This window comes from Cladophialophora bantiana (assembly GCF_000835475.1).
Source record: "Cladophialophora bantiana CBS 173.52 unplaced genomic scaffold supercont1.7, whole genome shotgun sequence".
In the NCBI taxonomy this organism is placed as follows: domain Eukaryota; kingdom Fungi; phylum Ascomycota; class Eurotiomycetes; order Chaetothyriales; family Herpotrichiellaceae; genus Cladophialophora; species Cladophialophora bantiana.
In genome coordinates this window covers 1809139-1834366 of record NW_015971581.1, presented here as the reverse complement: position 1 = coordinate 1834366, position 25228 = coordinate 1809139, and the positions used below count along the sequence as shown (strand labels likewise).

Genomic DNA, 25228 nt, shown 5'->3' with positions numbered 1-25228 from the left:
ATTTACACTGTGGCAACAAGTGGTCTGCTGAATAGATCTGGACCTGGCCAGATCTGTCCAGACCTTGTTATCGACCAACGGTGGCACCGAGGCTGTCATAGAGAGGCCTTCGTTGAAGCATTGGTGGATTGATAGGCTTGCCACAGTAGCATTCTGCTGTCAACAGAACCTCTCTTTTGCAGCTCGGTGTTCTGCTCACGGATTGCTCGGGTGAAAACCAGGTCAAAGCTCAGGTTAAAAGCGGCCTGCGCTCGCCCTCGAGTCGAGACCGTAATGAAGCAGGTTTTTCGTTCGCGACTGATCTGGGTACCTAGGTATGGACAAGTTTGAACAGAGGAGGAGAGCAAAACTACAAAGGAATGCGATGAGAAGCTTGCATTTGGCTTGTTCGGATCTCCCGAAGTTACCTCAGCCCTCCTCTATCAGCAGTCTCGTTCCATCCGTCAACGGCACTTTGGCCCTGATGGCGGAGCAAGGACATGTAGCGCTGTCCTCACCGCCACAAGCACCGGCATTTCGCAGTACACGTTGACTTCCCAACTTCAATTCGAATGGTTTGAGATACGCATTTTCGTCTTATCCTATTGGTATGTATTGTACGTATCTGTGGTCCTGACGGCGATGTTGGGCCGAGTCAGAGCATGAGTTCAGCAAACCTGGTCTTTCCAGGGTTATCAGTGCGCGACTCGAACATCTTCCCAACACAGAAGTTTTTTTGCTTCTCGTCCGAATTGGCGTGCTTGATGAGCAGTCATCGGCCTTCCTGAGCTGAACCTGCAGCCAGAGAGCCTCGTGACTTGGCCATCCGCTGTCATGGTCGAGGGCAAACTGGTCTCGTTTTCCATTTCCCCGTTCAATACAAGCCAATCGTGATGTCGCCTCGAACTCGGGCTGTCAAATGGACCTCTGCCTCTAGGTCAAGTTTGATACCGACCATGAGCGCCGCGGGCTTGAGGTTGCCATTTTCATCGGTTGCGCCCTTGAGCAGACCGCCTAGACCGATGGAGCAAGTCAGTGTGAGACAGAAAAGAGAAGACCAAAAGAACCCCGGAGAGATCAAGAAAAGTGGCTCGAGAATGGACAGGAGTGGTCAAGCGTGTAACGCGCTGACGTAACATACCCGCTGGTTGCGATAGGTAATCCGAGGTGGGCGGTAGGGGTAATGCTGATGAGCCGTTGGTTGTAGCCAGCGCCTTCCGCTGGCCTGCTGCTTGTCCGTCTTCGCTGCCGCTAGAGTAACCCTTATCCGCGGTGTTGCTGTATGCAGCTCTGGAACTTGGTCAGCCTCTGAGTCGTGCACACCCGACGAGGAGATCTACATACGTTGCAGACATGGTGATTGTGTGGAAGATCAGGTGGACGAGAAGAGACTCAAGATCAACACGGGCGTGAAGGAAGAAGTGTCAGGATTAGGCAATAATAAGGTGATACTTGATGTCTTCGTCAGTCGTTCCAGACGACTCAGCGGTCTATGAGTTGAAGTGTTTGTTTTCGTTGATGTAGATGAGGATGAAAGTGTATCTCAGTAAAAGCGATGTCTTCTTCTCTTTTATGTTCCCAGCAAAGCCAGCATCTTTGGTCTGAAACGCCATCGATACTATGGGGAAAGATGAGCTGCAGGGTCAGGGAGAAAGGGGGTTCCTGTGTCTGGAGTGTCGCTTCATACAATTCCAGAGATCTCCTAGCCCAAGCTTGCACAAATTCAACACAGCGGCGAGTAAGTAACTGTGGCCTGATGGCTTCGGGTAGCTGTCGAAGTGGGTTTGTGGTCCTAGAAACAGGAGGAGTCGCAAGGCTGAGACGAGCAACCATTCTCTTGTCACAGCCTAAGCCGATTAGGACGTGAAACCGACCAGGCGAACCTGTTCCAGGCTGAACCCCAGATCTGGCCACCTCTGGGTATCATAACAAACGTGGCATGACTCGATGCAAGAGCAAACCAATGCGCCATTCCAGGCCCCAGGTACAATAATATGTAGGACAGCGATCTCCCACCATGGCAACTTCGCGTGGTCGAAGCAGCAGACCACCCCAACCTCTCGCGAGAAAAAAAAAGGGGGGCCCAACTATTTCCACCTGCGATCCCATCGTACTAGGTACATACCACAACTCCGGAGGATAATCACGCCACTCAAGACCTGAAACCGATATAACAAGTACGGAGTACAGTCTCACGTGTTCCATTGAAGCGAGCGCCCGAGTATGGTGCTCTCCGTGGTTGTCGCGCTCATAACATGCCCAGCAATGCTGGCGACAGCGGAAGCCATCCGGCAGGGCCAGGCAAAGGATAGGCGAGAGGAACACCGCGCTCGACGGTGCAACCTGGTCGCGACATGTGTGAAGGCATCGACCAGGAATCAAGAGATTGATGGTCGGCGGATCGTGCTGCGAGACCAGAAGGTAAGCGAGTGGGCTGCTCTCTTCAGAGAGTAGTGTCCATGATTATGTGCATTGGGTTTACTGATGTAGATGGCCGTCTAGCTCTATATTGACAAGGTCGTCACGAGGTCGAGGAGTGTTGGTATTGATATTGACGATGATTTTGACGACGATGAAGAGGCCGATAAACAACCACTTGGACATCCTTTCGCCGGATATTTCCTCCCATATCCAGAGGCAAAGTACGAAGGCCTCGTCTCGACCATCTGCGATACCCCGCCGATGTTGAACTGGATCTACGTCGACAAGCGCACGCACGAGGTCAAATACGGTCTACGGGTAGACGCCCAGCCCAACGTGACAGGGCCATGGGATTGCACCAGGCAAGACCGCCGGATGACTCTGGAGGGATGGGAGGGATTTGTGGTAGTCGAGGAAGAGCCAGGTCTGTGGGCTCTGTATTTCGACCGTGACGATGACGGCCTGCGATCAAAGGTTCCCCAGGGAACAAGGGTCTTGGAGGTCGAATTGTGGAGGAGGGAAAAGAGGTGGAAAAGGGATCTGGATCTGCGGCAACAGGAACAGGCAAAGCAAACTACCTGAGGTTCTAAAGATACTCAAGAATGCTCTCAGGTAGCAAGGTACATGGGGAAGTCTGAGAATAGAAAAGCTATTCCAGACCCCAGAAACCACATACACCATTGTTTGCATTGCATAGTGCCAAAGAACTTCGTATTCGTAGATTTCCAGCTGTAAAAGATTCTAGAACGAACTCTGACGGATTAACGGATCGACAGGTTGACCGTTGAAGCTCCAACAAGACCGCAGATTCCATTGCGACATGAACGTGTCACAGCGGAGGTGTGAGATTGCCAACAGTGTAAGAGGCCCGCTGGTGTTGGGGGACTGGGTGCGACATTCTGTGCTTCATAAGGGATATCATGAGCTGAGTGGCCTGACGGCATCAATCATCAATCCCCTGAACAAGGCCAGATTTCGAGACCCCACAACAAGTGTGAGAGGTAGACGCTATGTGTTCTTGACGAGAACTGTTTGCTTCCGTTATAACGTTGATGATTCATAGGCCATCAGAGCAAAAGTATCCAGCAAAAGAGGATAATGCCATAGAAGAGTTCCCTCCTCCTGGTGGAAATCATCAATGGCATCCATACACCCTGGCAGCGTCGCAGCTTTCGACTTGGACAACGAGTAAGTTCTAATGGAGAGAAAGAGGGTGATTGGAGAAACCCAGAACTGATCGTTCGACACAGGACTGTGACGAAGCCACAGAGACCACCGAGCGTCGACGTCTCGCTGAACAGCCTTCTCGGACACTTAGAGAGTGTCGACAAGATCCTTGTGTATGCATTTGGTGCTTTCGACCGATATTATATCTGCTGGCAGGACAGATACGGGGAATATAGACAAGGTGAGAAGAAGACGGAGAAAACCATTTCGCTTTGCCTCGCACAAGAACCCACCAATTTTGACTGACCTTGTTTTTTTCTCTGTCAGAAAGACATGGCCTCCCTTGCGCCCTCGATGAATGGCTTTTCCCTCCCGACGGGACGAGTAGGGACTTCGAAACTCTTCAAGTCTCCCTTGGTCATAACGACGAATTCTTCGCCTTCGACCGGTACGAGCGGATATCCCACATCAACACCAATCTGCGAGAAAATGTGAACAGCAGCAGTGTTCATCATAAATCGGTCATACAAGCCGGGGCGAATGTGGATGACCAACGAATGGCGTTTCGAAGAAAGTCGCACACATTTTCGCACCCAGAGGACAATAGGAGCCGAGAGGACGATCAACAACAGCGCTTACCGACGCAACAACGGCGGCAAGGGCTCAAGAAGAGAATCAGACCGCGGAGCATTGCAATCGCAGGAGTGCTGTCACTGAGAGCGTCGCACGAAAGGAACAAAAGCCACGAGGACCCGGCTTTGAAAGAAGCGTGGCCAGATGTGTCTAGTATGAATCAACGTCGACAACCCATGCTTCCGCTTCGACGACGTCCCACGTATTCAGACGCCGGAGTCCAGACGGATCCGGTGCAGGATGGACACCGTCAAGCCGCTGAGAACACTGCATTCCACAACATGGCATCACCAAAATGGAAGAGGTCCTGTGTCTCTTCCATTTCCTCGTTTTCGTCCCTCCTTTCAGACAGCTCTTCAGAAACGGTGGTTTCGGCCATCTCCCTTTCGAGCACTTCTTCTTCCGCATATTACTACTCGAGAAACCCCATCAGCATAGGGGCGATGAATCGGTACTTCAGAGAAAGCCAGTACCGACTTGGGGATGCTCTTATCAGGGCGCCACCTGCTGGAATCGGTGCCCACTGAGTCAGTATCGAAAAGGCGAAAAGCAACCAATTGTCTCCGAATTTTGGGCGCCAAAAAAGACAGTCTCTTCTTCAGTCTAGGAATAGTACGGTCTGTCCACTCCAAGTAATCGCTTCCCACAGAGAGAGTGGTTCGGGATGATCCTAGGTGCTGCTCTCCTGAGTCGTGCTAGATTGCGGTTTGGAATACTTTCCGAAGCTGTCATCTCGTTCATCGAAGAGACCTGAGGATTCTGGAGATAGCCGCAGCTGGATATTCTGCCTGGAAGTTTTCGCCATGAATGCACGCTCGCGGAAGGTGTTGGCAGGCGTATACACACGACCAGTCTTGCTCCGAGCAGAAGAGAAATCATGCATCCTGGAGACCTACGAGTTATTCTGCGCAACGCTCTTGTCGAAGAGATCAGCATTCCCTAGTCCGCCTGTGAGATCTAGGTCAGGTTCTGGATGGTTTCGGCGTGGAAATTGGGGACAATGAAAGAGAAAGTCTGGCGTGGATGGCCTTCTATACTTCTGACATATTTCTGATGGAGCGATAGGGCGTTTCTTGTTCTCATTTCGCATTCCATCACCAGAGTACAGATACCATGCTCTCTTTTATTCCTTGCTCGACATCGATCGACGGTATCGAACTGGTGTATTGGCCAAGGTGGAACAGAATGGGGACGATTCGAGAATGTGATATGCCGTTCTCTTGGTGATGTGGTTCGTCGCGGAAGACATGAAGGGAGGTCTTGTACGAGAGGATGAATGGATCGAGGAGCAAGAGACGCGGATTAGGGCTTGGTGGGGTTGGGCTGTAGGAACCTTTGGCGCTTGTGATCTGTCGTCTTTGACAAAATCAGACCAGCCTCAAAATCTTGTGATTTTCAAGCTAGATATTCTCCGAGAGGAATGTCTGCTTTATCTATATGTCCCATGAACTCCAATGCCCCAAGTGCTACCAGGGCAATGGATAGTCCCTTGTGTTCATTGGTCAGCAACCCTCAGAGAAACGACCTTGTAAGAAGCCCAGCTCGAACGCCTTCGCAATGAAGAATCAAAGGCAGCACGCAGAGCAAACGAAACCAGACCTACTTCACAATCAAGCTGGCACTGGGCACGAGCTTGAGATCCTTCAGACTCTCTCCAAAGTACTCCTGGTTGAAGACCTTTCTCGGGAAATTCTGTGTAAAGCTTTCGACATCCCGACCGGTTTCTTCCCCTACAGCAGCCGCCACCTCGAACAAGGTTGTCTCGACAGGGAAGGTCTTCATAATGTTTCCCGTCGATGTTTGTAGCCTTAATCGTGTCTCCTTATACTCTGAGGCTGGCTTGGACGCTGCTGGTGCCGCTGCCGGAGGAGCTGCTGCTGCGGCTGGAGGCGTAGTCCCAGCGCGCTCAGCCTTTTCCCGCTCCGCTCGCAATCGTCGTTCCTCTTTATCGGCAGCGATCTTAGCTTGAATCCGCTTCTTTGCTTCGATGTCCTCCTGCCTCTCTCGCCTCTTCTTCTCGGCCTCCTTGATCTGCTCTTTGACCTTGAGTTGCTCCTTCAGATCTTCCGTTTCCTTAGTCTTCTTCCGGTTGATCTGTTCATTGCGCTTTTTGTCGACCTTGTCTTGTTCGGACTGGATTGCCCGCTTGGCAGCTAGCTTTTCTCTCAATTCTGCTAGCTTTGCCTTTTTCTCTTCTTCAGTTAAGGGTGCAATTTCTTCAGTCGATTCCGAGAAGTCAGTATGGCCAGATTTCGATGCGTGAAACTCGGCCTGGGCAGTCCCCCTAAACTTCTTCCCACACTCGTTGCACACAAGACTCCGTGCCTCTTCGGCTGCCTCTGCTGCCTTTGCCTCTGCTGCTGCGGCCTTCTCGGCTTTCAGTTCTTCAAGTGACTTTGAGGAGTTCGCGTCGAGCCAGTCGATCGCGTCTGCCACTGTTGCATTATTCAGCACGTGGTGAGGGGTGTGAAAGGATCATGCCCACTTACGGCTGCCTGTATTCTTCAGTGCCATTTCACTGCGCTCCTTGTCGAAGCCCATCATGACTAACTGATCTAGGTCAGATGTCGCCATTTTGTTTTCAATGTATTCTATGGGGTCTCTTGAGCGGTTCTTTGGCCCGGGTCAGGCTGATGAGGGAGGAAGGTGGAGAGGAGAGGTTAGGGAGCGAGGAGAGGAGAGGATTTTAAATACGTCTAGGCGGTAGCGGAAAATGATGGCATCGGTGTGAAGGTCGTGCACGGTGAAAGTGAAGACACGGTAGTCAGAGAATACAAAGGCTGCTGGCGATGGTCTTTTGAGGCACAAATAGTTGACTTGTTACATAGGTGCGGGGAGTTGGAGTGAATTTGCGAAGTACGAAGTACCGAGTTAGGAGTAGAGTTAACGCGGGGCGCTTTCGATGTACTCGGTAAGCGGTTGCAGGTGGAATTACAGGCTAGTGAGGTTTAGTTTATAGGCGTCAAATATCAGCGTCATTACGCCCAGAGTGATGCTGGGTGATGCACTCTACCCGCCTAAGTGCCACTGGTAGCCTCTCCTTGCAGGTGCCACTACTCCTTACATGTTAGGTGACCAAGGCCCCTGAGTGGCTCTGCGATCCTACTAACTACCAGCCTCTCCGAATCCAGCCCTCACTTCCTGCGCATCACTTGGTCGTCATAGGTCTCCCTACGCTTCGCTAGACTACCAAGTCTTTGCTGAACAATCCACTCGGCACCTCTATCAATTTCAGACGTCAAACAATCCCTTACTGTTAAGTCCTCTGTCTTACTCTCTCAAGCCCTCCGACCGTCGTTTCTCTCGCCGTAGGACTGCGAATCGCCTTCATCGACACTCCACCATGTCTGTAGACCTCCAGCCGTCCGAACTGGGCTTCCGCCGTCAGTACCCTCACTCTTCGAACACGGCATACACTCACACTTGAGCAGGCCCTTTCAATCGCGAAGTCACCGAGATCCTCAAGCTCACAAATGGCAATTCCCAACCTGTCGCTTTCAAAGTATGTCAAACCCTCTGTCTAGTGATGCTGCGCATGCTAACAGATGGCAAACAGGTCAAGACCACAGCCCCTAAGCAGTGAGTTTTGTAACAGAGAAATAGGGGATACAACACGATTCTCTAATACTGAATCAGATACTGTGTGCGACCGAATTCTGGCATCATCGCACCCAATGAATCCGTCGATGTTCAAGGTGCGATTTAGGACGCTGTTTCCCAATCCCTCCGGCTAACGTCTACAGTTCTCCTACAAGCAATGAAAGAAGAACCTCCACTTGACGCCAAATGCCGGGATAAGTTCCTCGTTCAATCCGTCCTCACTTCGGCCGATCAAGATCCCAATGTCACAACCCTTTGGCAAACCGTGGAGAAGACGGCCAAAAACACCATTCAAGAACGAAAAATCCGCGTCAGCTTCCTCCCTGCCGCAGCAGCTACACCCAACGGCGTATCTTCCCATGAAGAGCAGCCTCCCGCCTACTCTTCCCCAACTCCGCAGTTCGGTTCTCCTGCTCAGCAATCCTCAACCAATGCATCAGCCGCGGAATCCGTAAAGACTTCAATGGCAAAGGCTGCGGAAGCGACTGGCCTCACCACCGCCGCTTCCACTGTTGCCAGCGCCGTATCGACATCCAACGAGGATTTGAGGGAACAATTAGCAGCTGCAAAGACACAGATTCAAAAATTGACAAGCCAACTGCAAGATCCACAATTCCGGCAGAGAAAGGCGCAGGAGACGAACGAGAAAGTCCAGGCGGTCGTACAACAGAGCCACGAATCAGGGGTTCCGCTGCAAATCGTGGCTGCACTTTGTCTAATCAGCTTCCTGATTGCTTACCTCTTTTTCTAGAGGGAATCCATCTATCTTGGATATTGGGATTGTTTTGAAACAGTCAAGGAATACCTTTTGTGGTAGCAAACCGCGCCACCCCGAGACGAAACGAGACGAGCAGCAGGTATTAGTGAAGTGTGGGAGTTGCGCGCAATATGGGGATTGTGCTGGGCGGTGGAAGTTCTCAATGTTTGCTCCCCGCAGTTTTTAAGACGGTCGGCAAGAGAAATCAGTTGTCGACATCTGGAGAAAGTGTGTCTCACAGAGACAGGTAATGGAGCAAGGAGCATTCCGTACTGAGGTGTGTCTGGATTTTCCATGTAAGCCTAGAACAAGCAAGAGCAAGTCAACATTCAGCTTCCAGAAGAGCAAAAAAATGAGGACAGTACTGCAAATGTGTTATCTGCTTTCTCTGCTGCTGAACGATCAATTTCAGGCATTTATATCGCTTCCGGAGCGAAGCCAACAGTTCTTCTTCCGAGCAGGATGGTCTGCTTAGAAATTTGACAATTCCCCATGGGGCGAACGGGGGGATTCTGTACTTCCTCCATCCAACCACTGGAGAGATGCACTTTCAACTTTTTGGGAGTTTGCTAGATGCTGAGATGGGAGGTGCTTGCGTCTCTGAATCACCAAGTTCAGTTCATCTGTTCGGCTGTTGAAAACAATGGAGAAAACCAATGTCAGCTGTCCATCGATCTCCAAATCCACCGACATTCCGCATGGCTTTTTATCACCCAGTATAGCTCCTCGACGGGTCCAGAAGATTGCGGAAAGGTCAGCCCTCACCATAGCCATCTCCAAATTCTTGAGGAAAAACCTCGAATTGCATGGGCGGGCCTTTTCAACCTCCATGAACGGAGACATCATCTCGAAGTCATTAGGTTCCACGCCCAGTCAAAGGACAAGCGAGCCCCAGTGGGTAAAGTGGAGTTCAACGGGTCAGGGGTCCCCATGGCAGTATTCCGATCAGAATCTTCTATCCAAGGTGGTAGTGGATGATGGCAAGAAGGATGTTGCTGGATTGGTCTGTGTGTACCGCGGTGGATATACCATTGGATCGGGATGAATTTGAGAGCGGTCTGAAACTGATAAAGTCTTCGGATATATCACACGTTGCGCATGACACCCCTAGAATGGCACCTACTACGAGAGATGGTTGGAGTTAAATACCACCCGGCGTCAGAACATCACTTCACTGTAAAGTTGGACGAGCAGTCCATTGTCATCGACTGAGCACAATGACCTTAAGCAGAGCGAGGAATTGCTTTCCACCTTGTGTTTTGGAGTGGAGGAGATTCTGCAGGCAGTAACATGACATACGCATTGATGCTGCGTCGGGGTGACGAAGACAAGACGAACATGGCTGAGGGCTACTCTTGTATCGAAATCAAGGGTGCCGTTCGACTCGCCAGCTGCTGAGGAGAATATGGGCCTCTGCCCTAGAGTGTAACGGCATCTTCAGCCTTGCCGACAATGACTCACGAAGGGCGACGAAAGTCGAATACGCCGAGCCGCAAATGCGTGTCAGACATGCAGAGCCTCACACCTCAAGAAACAGCCCTAGGTGGCATTCACTCGTGGACTTGATCCACTGAGGGATGTTGATGTGGAAATCTTTAGCAAGGTCCGGCACGCTGGGCTAAGATGGTCGTTGGCATCATTGCAATGACTTGACCCATGGATTCTCGCAGATGGCGTCTTGAGCGGAGGAAGCAATGAAGGCAACAAAATATGCCACTGTCAAACTCAAGCGGATGACATACATTCAGGTTGACAATTGCAATGTACGCAGTGGTAGACACTCTTGTAGATAGAAAAAGGACGATGCAATAGGCCAATTCTGAATTGTAAGTGAATTCCTCGAGTCTTGGTGGTTAAACTTCGGCTGTGGCGATCAGGCGATCCGACCGCTTCGCCGTTTACTTTACTTCAACCCACTTCAGAGTACTTTTTTTTCTTGAGTCCCTCGCAGCTCCCCTCCCCTCTGTCGCGGCGATCGCCACCGTCTTCTACATCACCGCAACCATGTCGGCCGAGATGGACTTGGACACGGCTCCTCCAGCCGAGTCCAAAAACGGCACCTCCTCCCCAACAGGCACCAAAAAGCCCTCCTCTGCCACCGCAGGCTCCGAGGCGCGCACCGCTCAGAACGCCGTCGCGGTCCGCAGTATCGAGGGCTGGATCGTGATCGCCACGAACATCCACGAGGAAGCCACCGAGGAGGACATCCACGATCTCTTCGCCGAGTACGGAGACATTAAGAACTTGCATTTGAATCTGGACCGGAGGACTGGGTACGTCAAGGTATGAATTTGATTTACACCTGACTAAAATGGGCGCATCGGGACTAGCAAGAGAGGGAGCGTGCGAGCGTGCGAGCGTGCATAGGATGGCATGGCAATGGAACGAACAAAGGCGCGGATGAGGCCAAAGACAAAAAATGCAGCTAAACTAACTAACTGGGTGCCTTTGCCAGGGCTACGTTCTAATCGAATACCCCACCCAAGTCGAAGCGCAAGCCGCCATCAAGGCCCTGGACGGCGCAAAACTGCTCGACCAGACCATCTCAGTCGACTACGCCTTCGTCCGTCCGCCACCCAAGGATAAAGGCAGCCGAGCCAGCGGCGTCGCAACAAAGGGCCGTGGTGCCGGCGGCGGCAGAGGTGGAAGGAGTCGAAGCCGAAGCAAGTCCAGGAGCAAGACTAGGAGCCGGAGTCGCGACAGGGATAGGCGGAAGGATCGCGATGAGGACAAGATGGACAGGGACTGAACACCGAATGAAGGATATGAGAAAAGAATACCGCCTGTTTTCTTCTGTGGCCCAGAGAGCTACTGCAACCATTCTCATCCTCATGAAACCCGACACTTTTTGATGAGAGGGCTTTTCTCCGGGGCGCAGCTTTCAGTCGCTATAAGCTACCTCGTAGAGCGCTGAAAACTCCTGGCTCGGCTACGATTTCCAACTGAGTACCGCACATGAATCTGTGGCACGGGGGATATTTTGAATCGAGCAGCCCTGCGGCATTGCCTACATAAGAAGAGTTGGACACTGCCGATAATACATGATCGGCACCGTAGCATGACTTTCATCAGGTTGGTGTTCCCTCTCTTTACCATTTCCTAGGTCGTTCGCTGACGGTTTCGCTCAGTTTGCCAGTTCATCACAAATCATTAGTTCTTCCACACAGGCCTCGAGTTGCGACGTTCGCGTTGGACAGACACCTCGCACTGAAAGGCCCGTCCAGAATACACCGTGCAAACAATGAAAACAAGATCCATGCTGAAGCCAGGGACAGTTTCGCTACCCAGTAGCTCGCTGTCGCCAGTCAGCCACAAATCACCATGACTAACGATGCAAACGAAATCCTCCCCAAAGCCGTTGGCAGTGTTCCTATCCCAAGAGGTTTTCCGCATCCTATATAACTCATCCGATTCCACCAGCGGTCTCTGAATGCAGAAGGTACGTCGGTGCTCATTTCAAAACGATAGCCTTCCCAACCGCAACCTTACCTCTAGATGCCTTGAAATTATAGCTCTCGCAGGCCTTGCTCTGCGCATCCTTTCTTCCTCAGACAACCTCAAATTCTCTCACATAAGATCTTCCTTCTCTTCCTTCTCTCCCTTCCCTTCTTGCTCCGACTTCTCCTTCTCTTGCTGCGTCTTCTTCTCCGTTGGCTGAATCATCTCGACAATCTCCAAATCGACAATCGAATGCAAGCCCTTCTTGGCAAATGGACAGCTCGGTCTGCCGCAAGTGGAATACTTGGAAATGTTCGGACAGTGGTGAGCCAAGTAACAGTCGTGGCGTCGGCATTCTGCACCTTGATTGCAGGGCATCGTCCGAGCTATGTTCCTCAATGCAAGATAAATCCCGTCCGAGATCTCCTCGTGATCGAATATACATCGTGGATCGCTACAATTGTTTCGCATGTGGTGCTCATTGCACAACTGTCGGTTGCCTACACGCAACCTGAAGGCGTCGTGCTCAGAGGGTGTCTCACGCGGGAGTTTTAGATCAATGCGTTGCCCCGACTGGTTCAAAGCAATGGGAGAGCAAACAGGGCGTGCCAGAGGGCTTGGTTCGGGTTTCGTCAAAGTCTGACGTGTTAAAGCTGATGAAAAGTCGTTTGATTTGATTGCAGCCGACAAAGTAGACGCGCTTGTTGGACGCGGTGATGGAGACGATGCTTGGGTTGGCGCTCTGGACACTTCATTTTGAACCATATCATCCCACGACCCTTCAAACTGTCGAGGACTCTGTCTCGGTGGCGGGCCATTGAAAGGACGATCTTGTCTCCGCCCTCCTTGCTTCTGTCTCCGATTGTAACTGTTGTTTGCTCTCCTCAACAATGCAGGCTCGTCGTCCGCACACTGTCCGGGTAATATCTTCTCTTCACCCCATGGAACTGCGATGGCCGGTGGTGCGTAACTGTTAGTTGGCGCATTCTCCCACTGCTGCTCTGCAGCTTTCGATTGATGAGAAGAATGTGAAGAGGTGTCAAGCTTGACGACCCCCACGGAGCTCGAGCCTTCCAATTTATCGCCATTCCGCTCAAGGTGGGATTTTGCAGGCATTTTCGAGACTCTGGTAGGGGGCTTCTGCATGTTCTCAACGGTCTGATTGGTAGGCTTTGGAGGGCTGGAGTGAAGGCCGAGAGGAAGCGAGGGGGGAACGGGTTGTTCCGAGGGGTTTGGATTGGAAGGGGACTTTGACAGGGTCTGCACGCTGGTATTTTCATAATGCTGAGCCGGCAACGGTGGGCCGGCTGTGCCGTTGATCTGCGGACTGATGGCGGCGAAAGAAGTGGCCTGCTGAGGCACGCTTTCAACAACAGAGAAGTCAACTGTATGGAATGGGAGATTGTAACCATTGTGAAGCCCTCCGCTTGGGCGAACGAGAGAGGTCTTTGATTTCGTATAGCCATCGTCGGCGTAAGTCTCAAGGACCTCGTAGTATTCCGACTGACCTTGCAGAGCTAGGAAAAGATGTCTGCAGTGGCAGTTTTCGAGATATAATTCGTAGAAGTCTAGATGTTGTTCAGCAGCGGCCATCAAACAAAAAGGGCAGTCGACTTGGACTCACGCCTTATCTTTGCTTCGACGGCATGGTGACCAGAACCACAGTCGGAGATGGTGATACCCGGTTCCAGTTTACCTGCCTCTTGGATGAAAGTCCACAGTTGATCAGGCTCAGGAAGCAAACCCGTGGTTGAGAGGTCGTCGGCCAGCTTTCCAACATCGATGAAAATGTGCACTATTACCGAAAGGTGGTCGGGCAGATCATTCTTGTGCTGTTCGCGGGCGAGAGCTTTGGCTTCAGTCACGAGAGTGTCTATGGCGAGTTTCGCCCCTTCTATTCCTGCTCTTACAAGGTTGGGTTTGAAAAAGTGGTGATTCCCGTCGACGAGGACCATGACATGTTGAACACTTGACTGTCATGATGGATCAGTAAACGACGCACCTAAAGTCATGAAGAGAAGAGGACAAACCAATCGAGACTCGGCTTCAGTCGCTCGCTTGTGCCAGTGTCTTCGGGATTCAGTCTGATCTAGGAGATCATACTTGAGGTTTTCACACTCGGCTTCTTTTGCGCTAAGCAGCTGGAGTAGTTTCTGTGAAAGTCAGCCACCACAACTGTGGAAGAGGGAAAAAGCAACAGCACATGGAAGATAGCTTCGGTCTCGGTGACCTTAGCCTTGTATTCCCTCTCTAATGACTTCAGCGCAGCCGAGGGTTGCGCGGTGCCGTCTGCCATTGCAGCGGATCGGCTAGGTGCACGGAGAAGTGAGTAAGGTTTGGGTTGGTTTGGTTGGGCAGCAGAGAAAACGCCCGAGAAGGGGGACGTTTGTCTTGTCCAAGTAATATCACGGATCAATACAGACGACAGGGATGCCAGAGATAGTGGGACAAATTGAGAGATTTAAAATTGAATCGTGTGACCAGCGTTCGCAAGAGCGCCAACACCTCATCAACCAGGCATTGTTGCTCTTTCTTCTACCTTCCCCCCTCAATGCCAGGGTATAGACAAAGGGAGGGCACAAATGCATGAAGGGCCGGAAAACGAGAGTTGAAAGGTTGTGGCATCAGAGGTAGAACGCGTCCAATTGAGTTGGACTCTAACAGACAGCAAGCTTAGATCAGGTACGCGGCCTTGTCCGGGGGCCTCGGAGGGCTCGCTTAGGCGCAGATCTGGCGGGGTTAGGGGCTAGCGGGCGGAAGGGCGCTTCTCTTCCCACTAATTGCCTAACAAGTCTAGGTAAGCAAAGTTTGAACCGCTCATCAAAGAAACAAAAGCTGACTTGCTGATTGTGTGCGCCTCTAGCAAATCTACTAGGAGGCAATGTGGTAGCACAGACTGTTAGAGAGGCCGAGGGTTAGGGGAACGGCCCGCAGAGTTGGGTAGCCAAAGGCACTGGGCTCCTTGCCAAAGAGTAACCCAAGATAACGAAGAGACAGCAGGGCGTACTGGGTAGGGGAGGCACGCCCATTCAAACTGTAGCACGTATTATCGGCAGTGACAGCCGAAGAATTAGGGGTCTCAAACTCCCTAAGTAAGGCGGGCACTGGGCAGAGAGGGTGTAAAGCACAGAGGGGAAACGGACGGCAGTCAGGACCGAGCCAATCAATTAACATCTGCCAAGACACCTTAGCCTGCTTTGGACAAGACACCATTCACACAAAACTAACCTATCACGGGATCCACCTTCCGCGTGAGCGCCGCCAGACTCCACACTCGAACTTTGACCCTCACCCTCACCCTCACTTTTACCTCCACTTCAACCTGCCCAAGAAAGATGTACAACTGCTCAGTCCCCAAATGAAGCATGTTTCTCCCAGTTTGACCTCTGCTCACTCCCGCAACATATAATTCGCACAAAATACAGCCGTCGCAGTGGTGTGCCAGGCTCATATCAACGCGTTCTGATCCTCTCTTGCTCCCGATGGAACGATTGTCATTGAGGTCTTTGGCGCGGCGCCTCCTCAGGACGGTCAAGATTTGCGAATTGAAGGGACCCGAGAAAGGGCCTTGCCCCTTGAGAATCCTGTCGATGTTTCGAATTTCCATCATTGTCATTCCTGCGCGAGACCCGAAACTTTTCCAAACAGCCTCTTCTACGTCTTGGAAGGGTCGCGCTGAACCTGGCTCTGAGAGTCTCGCTGGAGCAGAGCACGCCTGGGATGCAGCATCCGTGCCTCGTTGGAAGTGCTCTTTTGTCACTCTACTTTGCGTCGTCTTTGGCTGTCATCTAAAGTGGGCCCAGTAGCGGCGAGCTGTACTCGGCCAACATCTGGTTACTCTATCAGCCGATTGTGCTATTGCCGGTAAGCATCTGTTGGCTCGTCAATCATTTTTCGTCTTAATTATACTCGCTCTACAGACAAACTCGCAACAAGACTGGCACAGCTATGGGAAATTGGGCGGCTCTGTCAAAACTATCAGCCTGGTCAGGACTTCCGCTGTAGTCCACATGCCTCTTTGAGCCTCTGTGGACGACTTCGTGGCTTCCCCCCGGGGCGAGCTGCCTGAGTTGAGTGCCATTAGACCGAATCTCGCTCCCAGCCCTGTTTGTCCAACCCCGGATTCTGTGTGGAATCAGATCCAGATTATTGCCCGAGCTCCTAACCAAGCCATCGTCCACATGGCAGACCCCATCACACCAGCTTATGTGGTTACCTCGTCTTGATGGACCTCCACTTTGCATTGTTATATATCCCATTCAGTCGCTCGCACGTTCTTCTAACCCTACCAACCCCTTTTGCCAAGGTGAACTCATTCGTTTCGCTCACTGTTTTGGAAGGATTTTCCCTTCAGCCATTCCCTTCCATAGAGTCATTCATTTCGTTCTTTCACAATGCGTTTCATGGTTGCGGTGGCCGCTTTGGTGTCTGGAGTTGCTATTGCTGGATCTTTGACGACAATCAATCCTTGTCCAAATGCAACAAGCACATCCGCAACTCCAATCACCGTTACAATGCAGCATCAAACTGTGTCAACCTGTTCCACAACATCGGCATGCTTCCGGGGAGCTTGTACCACCCAGTATTCCATGGAGACCTTTGCCTACGTTAGCACCATTATCCCAGCCGCATGGGACGGCTCCTCGGTCCTTACGACCACAGTTACTTCTACTTCTCAACCCGTTACAGTTTCTCGATTCCATTCGACAATCACTAAATTTGCGACTCCCATCTCAGCCTTCGTCGAGAATGGGACTACTTCTCGCGTTTTTCCCCAACCAGTGTTTCTCACTATTGTAAAAGACTTTATGGTTCCCTACAACAAGATTGGCCCATTGGCGATTCCAGGCTGCGGCGGAAGTGGCCTTTGCCAGGAATGTAATGTACAACGGGATGGAAGCCGTTCTCAGGTCGTCAACGTTATTGAGTGCAAGCCAGGTCTTGACGGAGCCATGTGCATTGCATACGCGGAGACATGGATTTCCAAGCCGGCTCCTGCCGCTTCCTCTACAACATTGGCACCCCTGGCAACCAGATTCGTGGCTCCTTCAGCCAGCACCTATGCCTTCACATTCACTTTAACCGCTCCTAGCCACATAATTACTGCCGGAGTAGAAACAATCACTATCACCCCGAGTCCTTTCTTTCATCATGTCGTCCGTCAATGCCACAGGCCTCGAGAAGTTATTGATTTCACCATAGTCGTCACCAAAACAATCTTTTGGACGGTGCCCTGCAGTAGACAGCCGCCGCCGCGGACCTCAAGCGCTGTTCCAATTCCCACTGGTTTTCATGCAATTCCAGGTTTCCGTCAACCAGGCAAAGGAACGGATCGTTCTCTCAACAATTTGGGAGGTGACACGTACGACTGGGCTGGCTGGGGGAGCGATGAAGTGACCAAACCTAACCTTCCCCTTCCTCCGGACTGGGCTGACTGGATTGCAACTCACTCCGCTATTGGATCTGAAACTTCGAGTGTGTTTCAAAGTTCGAACTTCGGCTCGACCAGCGGCCCTACGAGCAACTCGTACATGACGAGCTCCAGTACATACTTCTCCTCTGCAACGAGTGCGACGAGCAGTTCTTTTCGCTCCCTCACAGGTCTCACTGGCATTTCTAGCGGTAGTTCCTCTAGCTCAAGCCTTCCACAGTCCTCGTCGACCAACAATTCTCCCGGCAACACTTCCTCCGCTTCTACCGCCAGCGGGGTTACAATCAGCTTATCTAGTGGCAGCTCGTGCCCATCGATGACCAGCGGCGTGTCCATTGCTATGGTCAGTACATCAAGCCTCTCGGGTGGACCGCTTCCTGGCTTGACCCTCAACCTCAATCTCAATCTTTACCTCCAGCTCTTCCACTGGTCCTAACTCAATGTCAACATCGAGTCCCTCAAGCCCAAGGTTTACAAGCGCACTGACTTCTGGCTCAACGTCAACCTCTACTATTGTTCCTAGTGGCCACGCCTCAAGCCCATCCAGCAGCTCAAGCTTTTCCGGCGGCACCATTTTTGGGTCCACTTTCAGTAATAGGCTCTGAAACAATCAGTACTTTGACAACCTCCTCTACTACCAACAGTACTGGCTCAGGAACAACCAACATTTTGACAACCTCATCTGCTACTTCCAGCTTCGGTGCCGGACGTGACTCTGAGTCGACCACAGGCTCATCCAGCAATCTATTCTCAAGGCCCGTCAGCTCTCCCAGTAACTCCAGTGCAATGTCTCCCTAACCAGTTCATCTACGACTGGTCTATTAAGCACAGTCTCTGTGACTTCACCAAGCTCATCTAACAGCATCTCTGGGATGACAACCTCAACAAGCGGCTCTTCCAGTTTCAGTACTGGAGCTGTCTCTGCATCTACCACCACTTCGAGCATAAGTTCGTTCGCCGGTCTAAACTCCCCTAGCAATAATTCTGGTTCATCAACTCCGAATAGCAGCTCATCTAGCACCACCTCCGTGACAGGTTCGAGCTCGTCAGAGACCATGTCCTCTATATCAAGTTCATCGATCACGGCATCCTTAGGCTCCACCTCAACTAGCGGCTCTTCTGCCTTTAGTGTCGGTCTGATCAGAGGATCGACAGCCACTTCTGCCAGCACCATCTCCAGCCTCTTTAGCAGTATATCGACTTCCGTGACTTCAATTTCAACCCCCACTATTGGTGTGTCGATCGGATCAACGACTGGCTCCTCGGGGTTCTCTTTGTCAGCTATCACCATTTTTACCGGGTTCAATTATAACTTCAAGCACAGCAATTGTCCCTGCCCCTCCCGCTACGAACCCCTTCCTTATCAGCACCAACTCGCCTCTGAAAACTCGCAAGCGACCTCTTCAATATTTAGGTTTCTTTAATAGTACCGGTACCCTACTCAACGATCCCGCATCAGCGGCCCAGTTCTTTCTGGATGCTTCCGGCTACTTGCGAATTGGCTCATTCTATGTTGATGCAGACTTCAGTCAGCCATACCTTACCTTCTCATTGATTGCGACTATCAGTGGCAGCCTCTCTAAATGGGCTATTGATCTCAATGGCATTCTATTACTCCAAGTGCAGAATACTAATTTCTGTACTAATGAACAAGGCGTTGTCTTCATTCTTTTCGGAAGCTCAATTCCATTCATTTGCTTTACCATTATTCTGGAAGAGACCCCTGTGGCCTCCGGTAAATCATCATGGATTGACTCGGGTCTTGAGGTCCTGACATATCTTCAGGTTCCACAAGCAGCGGCGCAACCTTGCTACCTTCCACGATCTCGCAAGTCGGGTCATCATCGACCGCTGCTAGTACTCAATCAACAGGTAGCAGCATCAGCATCTCGACATCCTTCACCTCTGAAATAGGGCCATTATCGACCACTTCTAGACAGGTTGAATCTTCATCAACTATCAGTAGTGCCGCTAGTGTACCAGGTACCTTAAGCTCTGAGTCATTTTTTTCCACATTATCAACATTCACATCTCAAGGATATCAGTGAGGACTAATAGTCTATCCACTACTTCTGAGGTTACCACATCATCTGCAACCTCGTCAAGCACCGAACCTCAACATACGACAGGCTCGACGTCTTCAACAACTTTCTCTGTCTCTCAATTTCCAATCTCGGGAAGCATGAGCATCCCATCGATCACCACGTCGGTATCGTTATCATCTACTAGTTTTATAACTAAGACTTCATCCACAGCAACATTGAGTATGGGGTTACCTACAACCTCCAAAATTTCTCCTCAGCCAAGTTCGAACTCCTCAGGTGAGCCTGCGTCACCAACTTCATCTACAGAAGGGCAAACCTTAGCAGGTAGCGGGACAACAACTTCCGGCATCGTGGACGCAGTCGCAACCAGCACTAGAGCAATATCTGCTAGTAGCTCTGGAAGTGTCCCTACAACCAGTATTACTTTTGAGCCAACTACTACCACCTCATCTCAAGGCCCCTCGACAAGCACTAGTTCTTCTAGAACGACAAATACTTCTGAGATTCCCGGGTCTCCTGCTTCTAGCACGGCGTTTGAAACGGCGACAGCTTCGAGCACTCCAGGTTCTGAACTCACATCGACCACAGTATCTATGGTCCGGGCAACAACGGCTGCTGTAGACACTACCTCGCCAGCCGCAGAACCTACCCCCTCAAGCTCGACCTCGTGTTCAGAAGTGGAACCGTCCTCTACAAGCCTCACAAGAGTTTTCCCCTGAGTCCTCGTCAGTAATCCGCAGCCAGAACCCTGAGTCAACGACCACATCCTCACCCGAGATCCCGAGCACTACTAGTATGGGTACAAGTCTCACATCCTCTCAAGTAACATCTTCCACGACTACAAGCGAACTAACTACCACTTCTCTGGCCCCTCCCCTGACCAGCGGCAGTGCTATCTCTGAGATGGGGGATATGAGTGGTATCAACGCAGCTTACACCAGCACAACCACGGCCGAAGCATCCTCTACAACTTCAGGCGCCATTAGCAGCGGGCTGGAGACTTCAGAGACCATTATTATGACGAGTAGCCTATCTACGATTTCGGAGGGACAGCTCTCTATAAGCAGCGTCTTAACGAGAAGCCCTGAGGTAATGCCTAGCAGCACCTCAACCGGCGAGACCAGTATGACGTCCAAGGCTGTGACCAGCATGAGCAGCGCAGCGAGCGCGCCGCCCAGAGCGCCCGCGGCAGTATCTACTAGTAGCTCGGGTCCTTCTTCTGAAACTACTCCTACTCCCTTCAGCACAGTTCGTCCCTCGGCGGCGGCAATCGAGCTTCCGTCAACAAGTTCTGAAGCCACAAGCGCAAGTCCAGAGGTTACGACAACTCCTTCAGAGGTAACATCCACTGCCATTTCCATAACACCGTTGGCGACCAAGTCTCCGCCACAACCAATGATGACCACCACCGAGGCTCTGTTTGTATTTGACCCGACATCGCTGGCGGCTCCGTCGCCAATAAACACAACTACCGTGCTAGCAGCCTGGGAAAAACTGCGACGAGGCATTCAGTATAACGGCCGTCATTTCTAGAATGGTCTGCCTCAGAAATCTCTGCAGTAGATCATATGATCTCTTGGTATCATGAATGAAGAGTACGACGGAATTCAATTATAGGTTTCGAGAGGTGTGGTGGGCTCAGGCAAGCTTTTTCCACGCTGCAGCGGGGCCTGTTGAGCGCCGTTGCTCCTCTAGTACATTGTGGGATGACTATATGTTCCGATGATAGGGAGGCAGGGAATGGATAAAAGGTGTCAAAATATGTACGACTAGTATTGCGATTTCTGGGACAATATGTCAGCAATTCTCATCATTCATATACTTGTAAGCATCTCCTTTCCCGGTCCCCTGGAATATTGCATTTCTAGACGGTTTTTTTTGTTTCTCTCTTTAGGGCCAGAACTCAAAGCAGTGGGTTACAATCAATCGTGAAGTCATGTGCGAAATATGGAGGTTTATATTGTATATTTGCCATCCCACCCTCCCACTACCTACCTCATGAACAGGTTAGCGCCTCGGATAGCTGGAGATCGGAGGCCCCTGCCCTCCCCGCTCTTGCAAGGAAGGACGAGCAAGTCTTCCGCGCATTGTCTCGCAGCCAGCCAACCAGCCATGTTCTCCAACGACTGTGAGAAGGGGGGCCAGGAGTATTGGACAAATACTATGTAGTGCATGTGCTCGGACGTGGATTTACCATTGAGCCCGTGAATCTGTTTTTGTTTGCGCCTTTTTATGGATCTAGATAGCTGTTTAGCAGGGGAAGTATGGGTCGTTGCACCACCAGCGCCGTCGAGGTGCAGCAGCCCGTACAGCTTGCGGTGGCATCTTACAGTCCTGCGCGCCTGCAGGAGGTTTAATCCTGTCTCCAGACAGTCTTGGTCTCTTAAGACACCTTAGAAATATCTTCGAGACATCCCTAGACCCCGAGACTGTTATCGATTTCACAAGGTGAGAATCCTTGGAGACGTATCAGAGACATTGTCGGTATATTTTCACATGCCTCGAAAACGTCTATGAAACGGATATTGACCTTCTCTGATACTCTGTATATACGTGATATTCTCGGGAATATTCTTAATATATACAATATTCTGGCAGCCTTTAGAGCCTTGCCTTACTTAGAGCACCATCCTCATGCCCTCGGCACACCATCCACAGCCCACCTCACTTCAGCCGGTCGATCCAGGATACTATATCAACCACAGATATCAGCTTCCAAATACACACCAAACACCTGACCTGCTTCACTGTACCGGGCACCAGGAGCTCCATTCGCAAAGGAATAAAAGAAGACAAAACTTACACTTGTGCGTCCCATACATCCTATCAGTCCGCAGCCCGGGTTACAATAGCAGGTCGGTGCGCCGCAGTCGAAGCAGGCTTGCCAGATGCCGTTTAGGCAACGCATCTGTTATGGATAAGTGCCCATGTGTCAGCAGTCTCTCATCGATAGTACTTTGTACAAGGGCTGAAATGGTGGGATGGTTGAGGGGCCAAGGGCTTATGGAATAAGGGAATGATATGGGTAAAGGACGCCTGAGGGAGAAAAGGGATTGGGATTACAATATCGTAGTTGTTGAGGCAATAGCCGTAAGCAAGGTCATCTGAACAACCCGAGCCTTCTTTTGCAACGTAGCAGTTGCATGGGTTGCGACGGAGGATGGTCCGAGCGGGATTGACGCTGGTGTGGCGCAAGGCGAAGGAAGACGGGATGAGGGAGAGGGAGAGAAAGGGAAGGAAGTGCAGGATGGCAATAGGACTGTCGAGAGCATCGATGGGCAAAATCGATAAGGGACGAAAGATGGTTGAATAACCAAGGGAAGGGGAAGGTGGTGCTATGGGGAGCCAGTCTTAAGTATCTTGTACTTTGTACCAAGGTATACCTCGTAGCGTGATCCGGTCCAGAGCCTGGAAAGGAATACTCGGTCAATACGAGGCAACTCGTCTAATAAGGTTTGGAAAGAGATGGCGATTCGTGCCCGCACAGGAGCTATAGTCGCCAAGGCCAACGAGCTGTTTGCAGCCGCCAATAGGGGAAGTACGATTACCGCCCGAGGCAATCGGTCGTGCGGCCCATTCCGTCACGGCACGGGACGAGAGAAGCTTGTAATGTAACCTGGGAAGTGCCGCAACGTGCCCAGACCCAGGATTTTTGTTTGCGAGGTACATAGTAGCTTGTGAACAAAAGATCTAATGCAGCTAGCGTCTAGATTGTGGCTTAGTGGTTGAGAAAGGACATGTCGTTTTTGGTACGAACGACTCCCCCGCGGGAGCCCGTGTTGGAAAAGTCCCTCGGAAGTAAAAGAAACTCTGCGTCCGTTGGAGAGGAGATGGTCTAGAACTTATGATAGATGACGATTATGCGTGGATCTCAGTAGATGCTATGTAGTATGTCACTTAGTTTGAAAGTTGCGGCATAGAACTACACACAAATGTGATTCTCGCAAAGGAATAGTCGAGTTTTGAAGTGACGGGGATCGTCGACGGTCCCATTCTAATAGACCTCGAGAACTATTTATTGTCGCATAGTTCTTCGCTGTCCCTTGACCAGGATCATCAGTCTTGTAGAGGACCATGTGCCCACTTCTAAAACTTTATCAGCCGACCCAATAGCGGGCCGTGGCTGTTCTTTGGGAAATTCTGGCCTTTGCACAATTCGGATTCGCTCTTCATTGCCAGAAAGATCGTAGCGACCGCTCAAGATCTCACCGTGCATATTGTAACGGAGCACTTCAGGGTTCGGCGTGCACGTGCAACAACGCACAGAGGCCTGTCCAGCAGATCGGGAATCGAGAACGCGTTTCTGGTTGATACTGACAAGACAACACCACCACCACCAACACCACCAGAGAGGCGGCGGCTAGGGCAACGAACGCCTAGCATAGCGGCAGCATTGAGGACCGAACAAGACAGATAAAACACTCAGGAATTAGGTAGACGGCACCAAAAGCCATGTAATTCGTGATCTCGCTCTGACTGTAAAGAATGGCAGCCTGCCAGCACTATAAACTGTCCTGCTCCCAGCGATCTAATTAGGTTTGTCATGTGACCTGACAGACCTCTGCCCTGCCAGTTCACCACCACCCCAGCACTGCATAGCCACCTTGCCTTGTTACAATATGAACACAAGATGAAACAATCCTCTACAATTTCATGCTCGCCGACTGACTCCGTGAAACGCACGTTTTGTGATAAAGACTGGACGTGTGTCTCCACAGTATTCGTTGGATGAATCATGAGACGCGAATAATGCGAACTGATGACAATTGCAGACTAACACTCTCGCCGCTCCTCTGCGAGTACTAGCTTCAGCTCCATAAGCATTGTTTACGCTTTCGCAAAATCGAATCAATTTTCAACAACATCAAAAGGAAGACCCTGGATATTCGAAATCCGCCGTGGATGTCCAAGAGATGCTCGTTAAGCGCCAAATTGGCTGTCATATTGGACCGATCCCTCTCCACATTTTGAATAGCGCAGTGGAGCATGTCCCCCAAAATGACGGCAGTCACTGACCCAGGAAGGAAAGACTGAGCATGCTAATCCCTACGATTGATGTGCCCAGGTTAGCAAGTTGAGGCACTGGAACCTTTGTAGAAGACCAGCGAGGTTTGTACAGAGGCCTTCCAAGTCAGTAGGGATAGTCTGTCTACAAAAAAGAGGCCAGATTCGCGGCCGTGATTAACTTCGAAATGCCAAATACTGCACATACTCTGTCCCGTGGATCCGCATCCTCACATTCTCCAATGCATATAGGATAAGTGAATAGAATTCCGACGCGTTAGGACAATGTTTAGGCCAGATAAAGGAGCCAAACCAGCAGAGGGGGATTCGCACGTCTTGGGTTCTCGTAGGGTGCCGGGGAGTAAGATCTGGCTGTCGTCACTGATATCGATATCCCATTCCCTTTGCTTTGTGGGTAAAACGCGATCAAACCAACCAGGGACTTCATATGAATGCCGCAAAGTACAATGGCTTTATCAGGGACCTACGCAACGCAGTAGGTATAAAGAGATTAGAGTAACTGAATGCCTTATTCTATTCACGTAGTCCTATTGACAACGACTCAACGCTTAAGAAAAAGGAAGAGTTCTCTCTCAGCCGATTCAGGTGAGAGGAGACTCTTATAGCTTCCTCTCTTTCTGTCACGTGAAAAGGGTAAGGCAGCGTTAACCGATAGCCTTGTGCCTCAACCGTCCTTTGCCTTATCCTTTCCTTTTCTTTCTATACCGTCCACCCGATTCGGGTGGAGGGCGT

General features: G+C 51.0%; 10 protein-coding genes across 10 annotated transcripts; 6 read left to right on the top strand and 4 right to left on the bottom strand.

The window, feature by feature from the left end:
* Positions 1–853: 853 nt before the first annotated feature.
* Z519_05655 (uncharacterized protein) lies at positions 854–1334 on the bottom strand (the record flags this gene model as incomplete). The annotated part of the gene is made up of 3 exons (XM_016763395.1): positions 854–993; positions 1121–1269; positions 1324–1334. The coding sequence occupies 3 exons, from the start codon at positions 1332–1334 to the stop codon at positions 854–856; spliced, it is 300 nt and encodes a 99-aa protein (XP_016621008.1).
* Positions 1335–2244: 910 nt separating this feature from the next.
* On the top strand, positions 2245–2982 carry Z519_05654 (uncharacterized protein; the record flags this gene model as incomplete). The annotated part of the gene is made up of 2 exons (XM_016763394.1): positions 2245–2400; positions 2482–2982. 2 exons carry the CDS (start codon positions 2245–2247, stop codon positions 2980–2982), a joined length of 657 nt encoding a protein of 218 aa, XP_016621007.1.
* Positions 2983–3538: 556 nt separating this feature from the next.
* On the top strand, positions 3539–4727 carry Z519_05653 (uncharacterized protein; the record flags this gene model as incomplete). The annotated part of the gene is made up of 3 exons (XM_016763393.1): positions 3539–3588; positions 3651–3808; positions 3895–4727. 3 exons carry the CDS (start codon positions 3539–3541, stop codon positions 4725–4727), a joined length of 1041 nt encoding a protein of 346 aa, XP_016621006.1.
* A 1072-nt stretch (positions 4728–5799) lies between these two features.
* On the bottom strand, positions 5800–6774 carry Z519_05652 (uncharacterized protein; the record flags this gene model as incomplete). Its single annotated transcript, XM_016763392.1, has 2 exons — positions 5800–6635; positions 6690–6774. 2 exons carry the CDS (start codon positions 6772–6774, stop codon positions 5800–5802), a joined length of 921 nt encoding a protein of 306 aa, XP_016621005.1.
* A 769-nt stretch (positions 6775–7543) lies between these two features.
* On the top strand, positions 7544–8551 carry Z519_05651 (uncharacterized protein; the record flags this gene model as incomplete). Its single annotated transcript, XM_016763391.1, has 5 exons — positions 7544–7583; positions 7632–7702; positions 7757–7779; positions 7837–7895; positions 7944–8551. The coding sequence occupies 5 exons, from the start codon at positions 7544–7546 to the stop codon at positions 8549–8551; spliced, it is 801 nt and encodes a 266-aa protein (XP_016621004.1).
* Positions 8552–10561: 2010 nt separating this feature from the next.
* Positions 10562–11306, top strand: Z519_05650 (uncharacterized protein; the record flags this gene model as incomplete). Its single annotated transcript, XM_016763390.1, has 2 exons — positions 10562–10840; positions 11013–11306. The coding sequence occupies 2 exons, from the start codon at positions 10562–10564 to the stop codon at positions 11304–11306; spliced, it is 573 nt and encodes a 190-aa protein (XP_016621003.1).
* Positions 11307–12124: 818 nt separating this feature from the next.
* Positions 12125–14291, bottom strand: Z519_05649 (uncharacterized protein; the record flags this gene model as incomplete). The annotated part of the gene is made up of 4 exons (XM_016763389.1): positions 12125–13563; positions 13620–13968; positions 14026–14148; positions 14199–14291. The coding sequence occupies 4 exons, from the start codon at positions 14289–14291 to the stop codon at positions 12125–12127; spliced, it is 2004 nt and encodes a 667-aa protein (XP_016621002.1).
* Positions 14292–16389: 2098 nt separating this feature from the next.
* On the top strand, positions 16390–17862 carry Z519_05648 (uncharacterized protein; the record flags this gene model as incomplete). Its single annotated transcript, XM_016763388.1, has 1 exon — positions 16390–17862. The coding sequence occupies one exon, from the start codon at positions 16390–16392 to the stop codon at positions 17860–17862; it is 1473 nt and encodes a 490-aa protein (XP_016621001.1).
* Positions 17863–17977: 115 nt separating this feature from the next.
* Positions 17978–18717, bottom strand: Z519_05647 (uncharacterized protein; the record flags this gene model as incomplete). The annotated part of the gene is made up of 2 exons (XM_016763387.1): positions 17978–18175; positions 18226–18717. The coding sequence occupies 2 exons, from the start codon at positions 18715–18717 to the stop codon at positions 17978–17980; spliced, it is 690 nt and encodes a 229-aa protein (XP_016621000.1).
* Positions 18718–20266: 1549 nt separating this feature from the next.
* Positions 20267–21004, top strand: Z519_05646 (uncharacterized protein; the record flags this gene model as incomplete). The annotated part of the gene is made up of 1 exon (XM_016763386.1): positions 20267–21004. The coding sequence occupies one exon, from the start codon at positions 20267–20269 to the stop codon at positions 21002–21004; it is 738 nt and encodes a 245-aa protein (XP_016620999.1).
* Positions 21005–25228: the final 4224 nt, after the last annotated feature.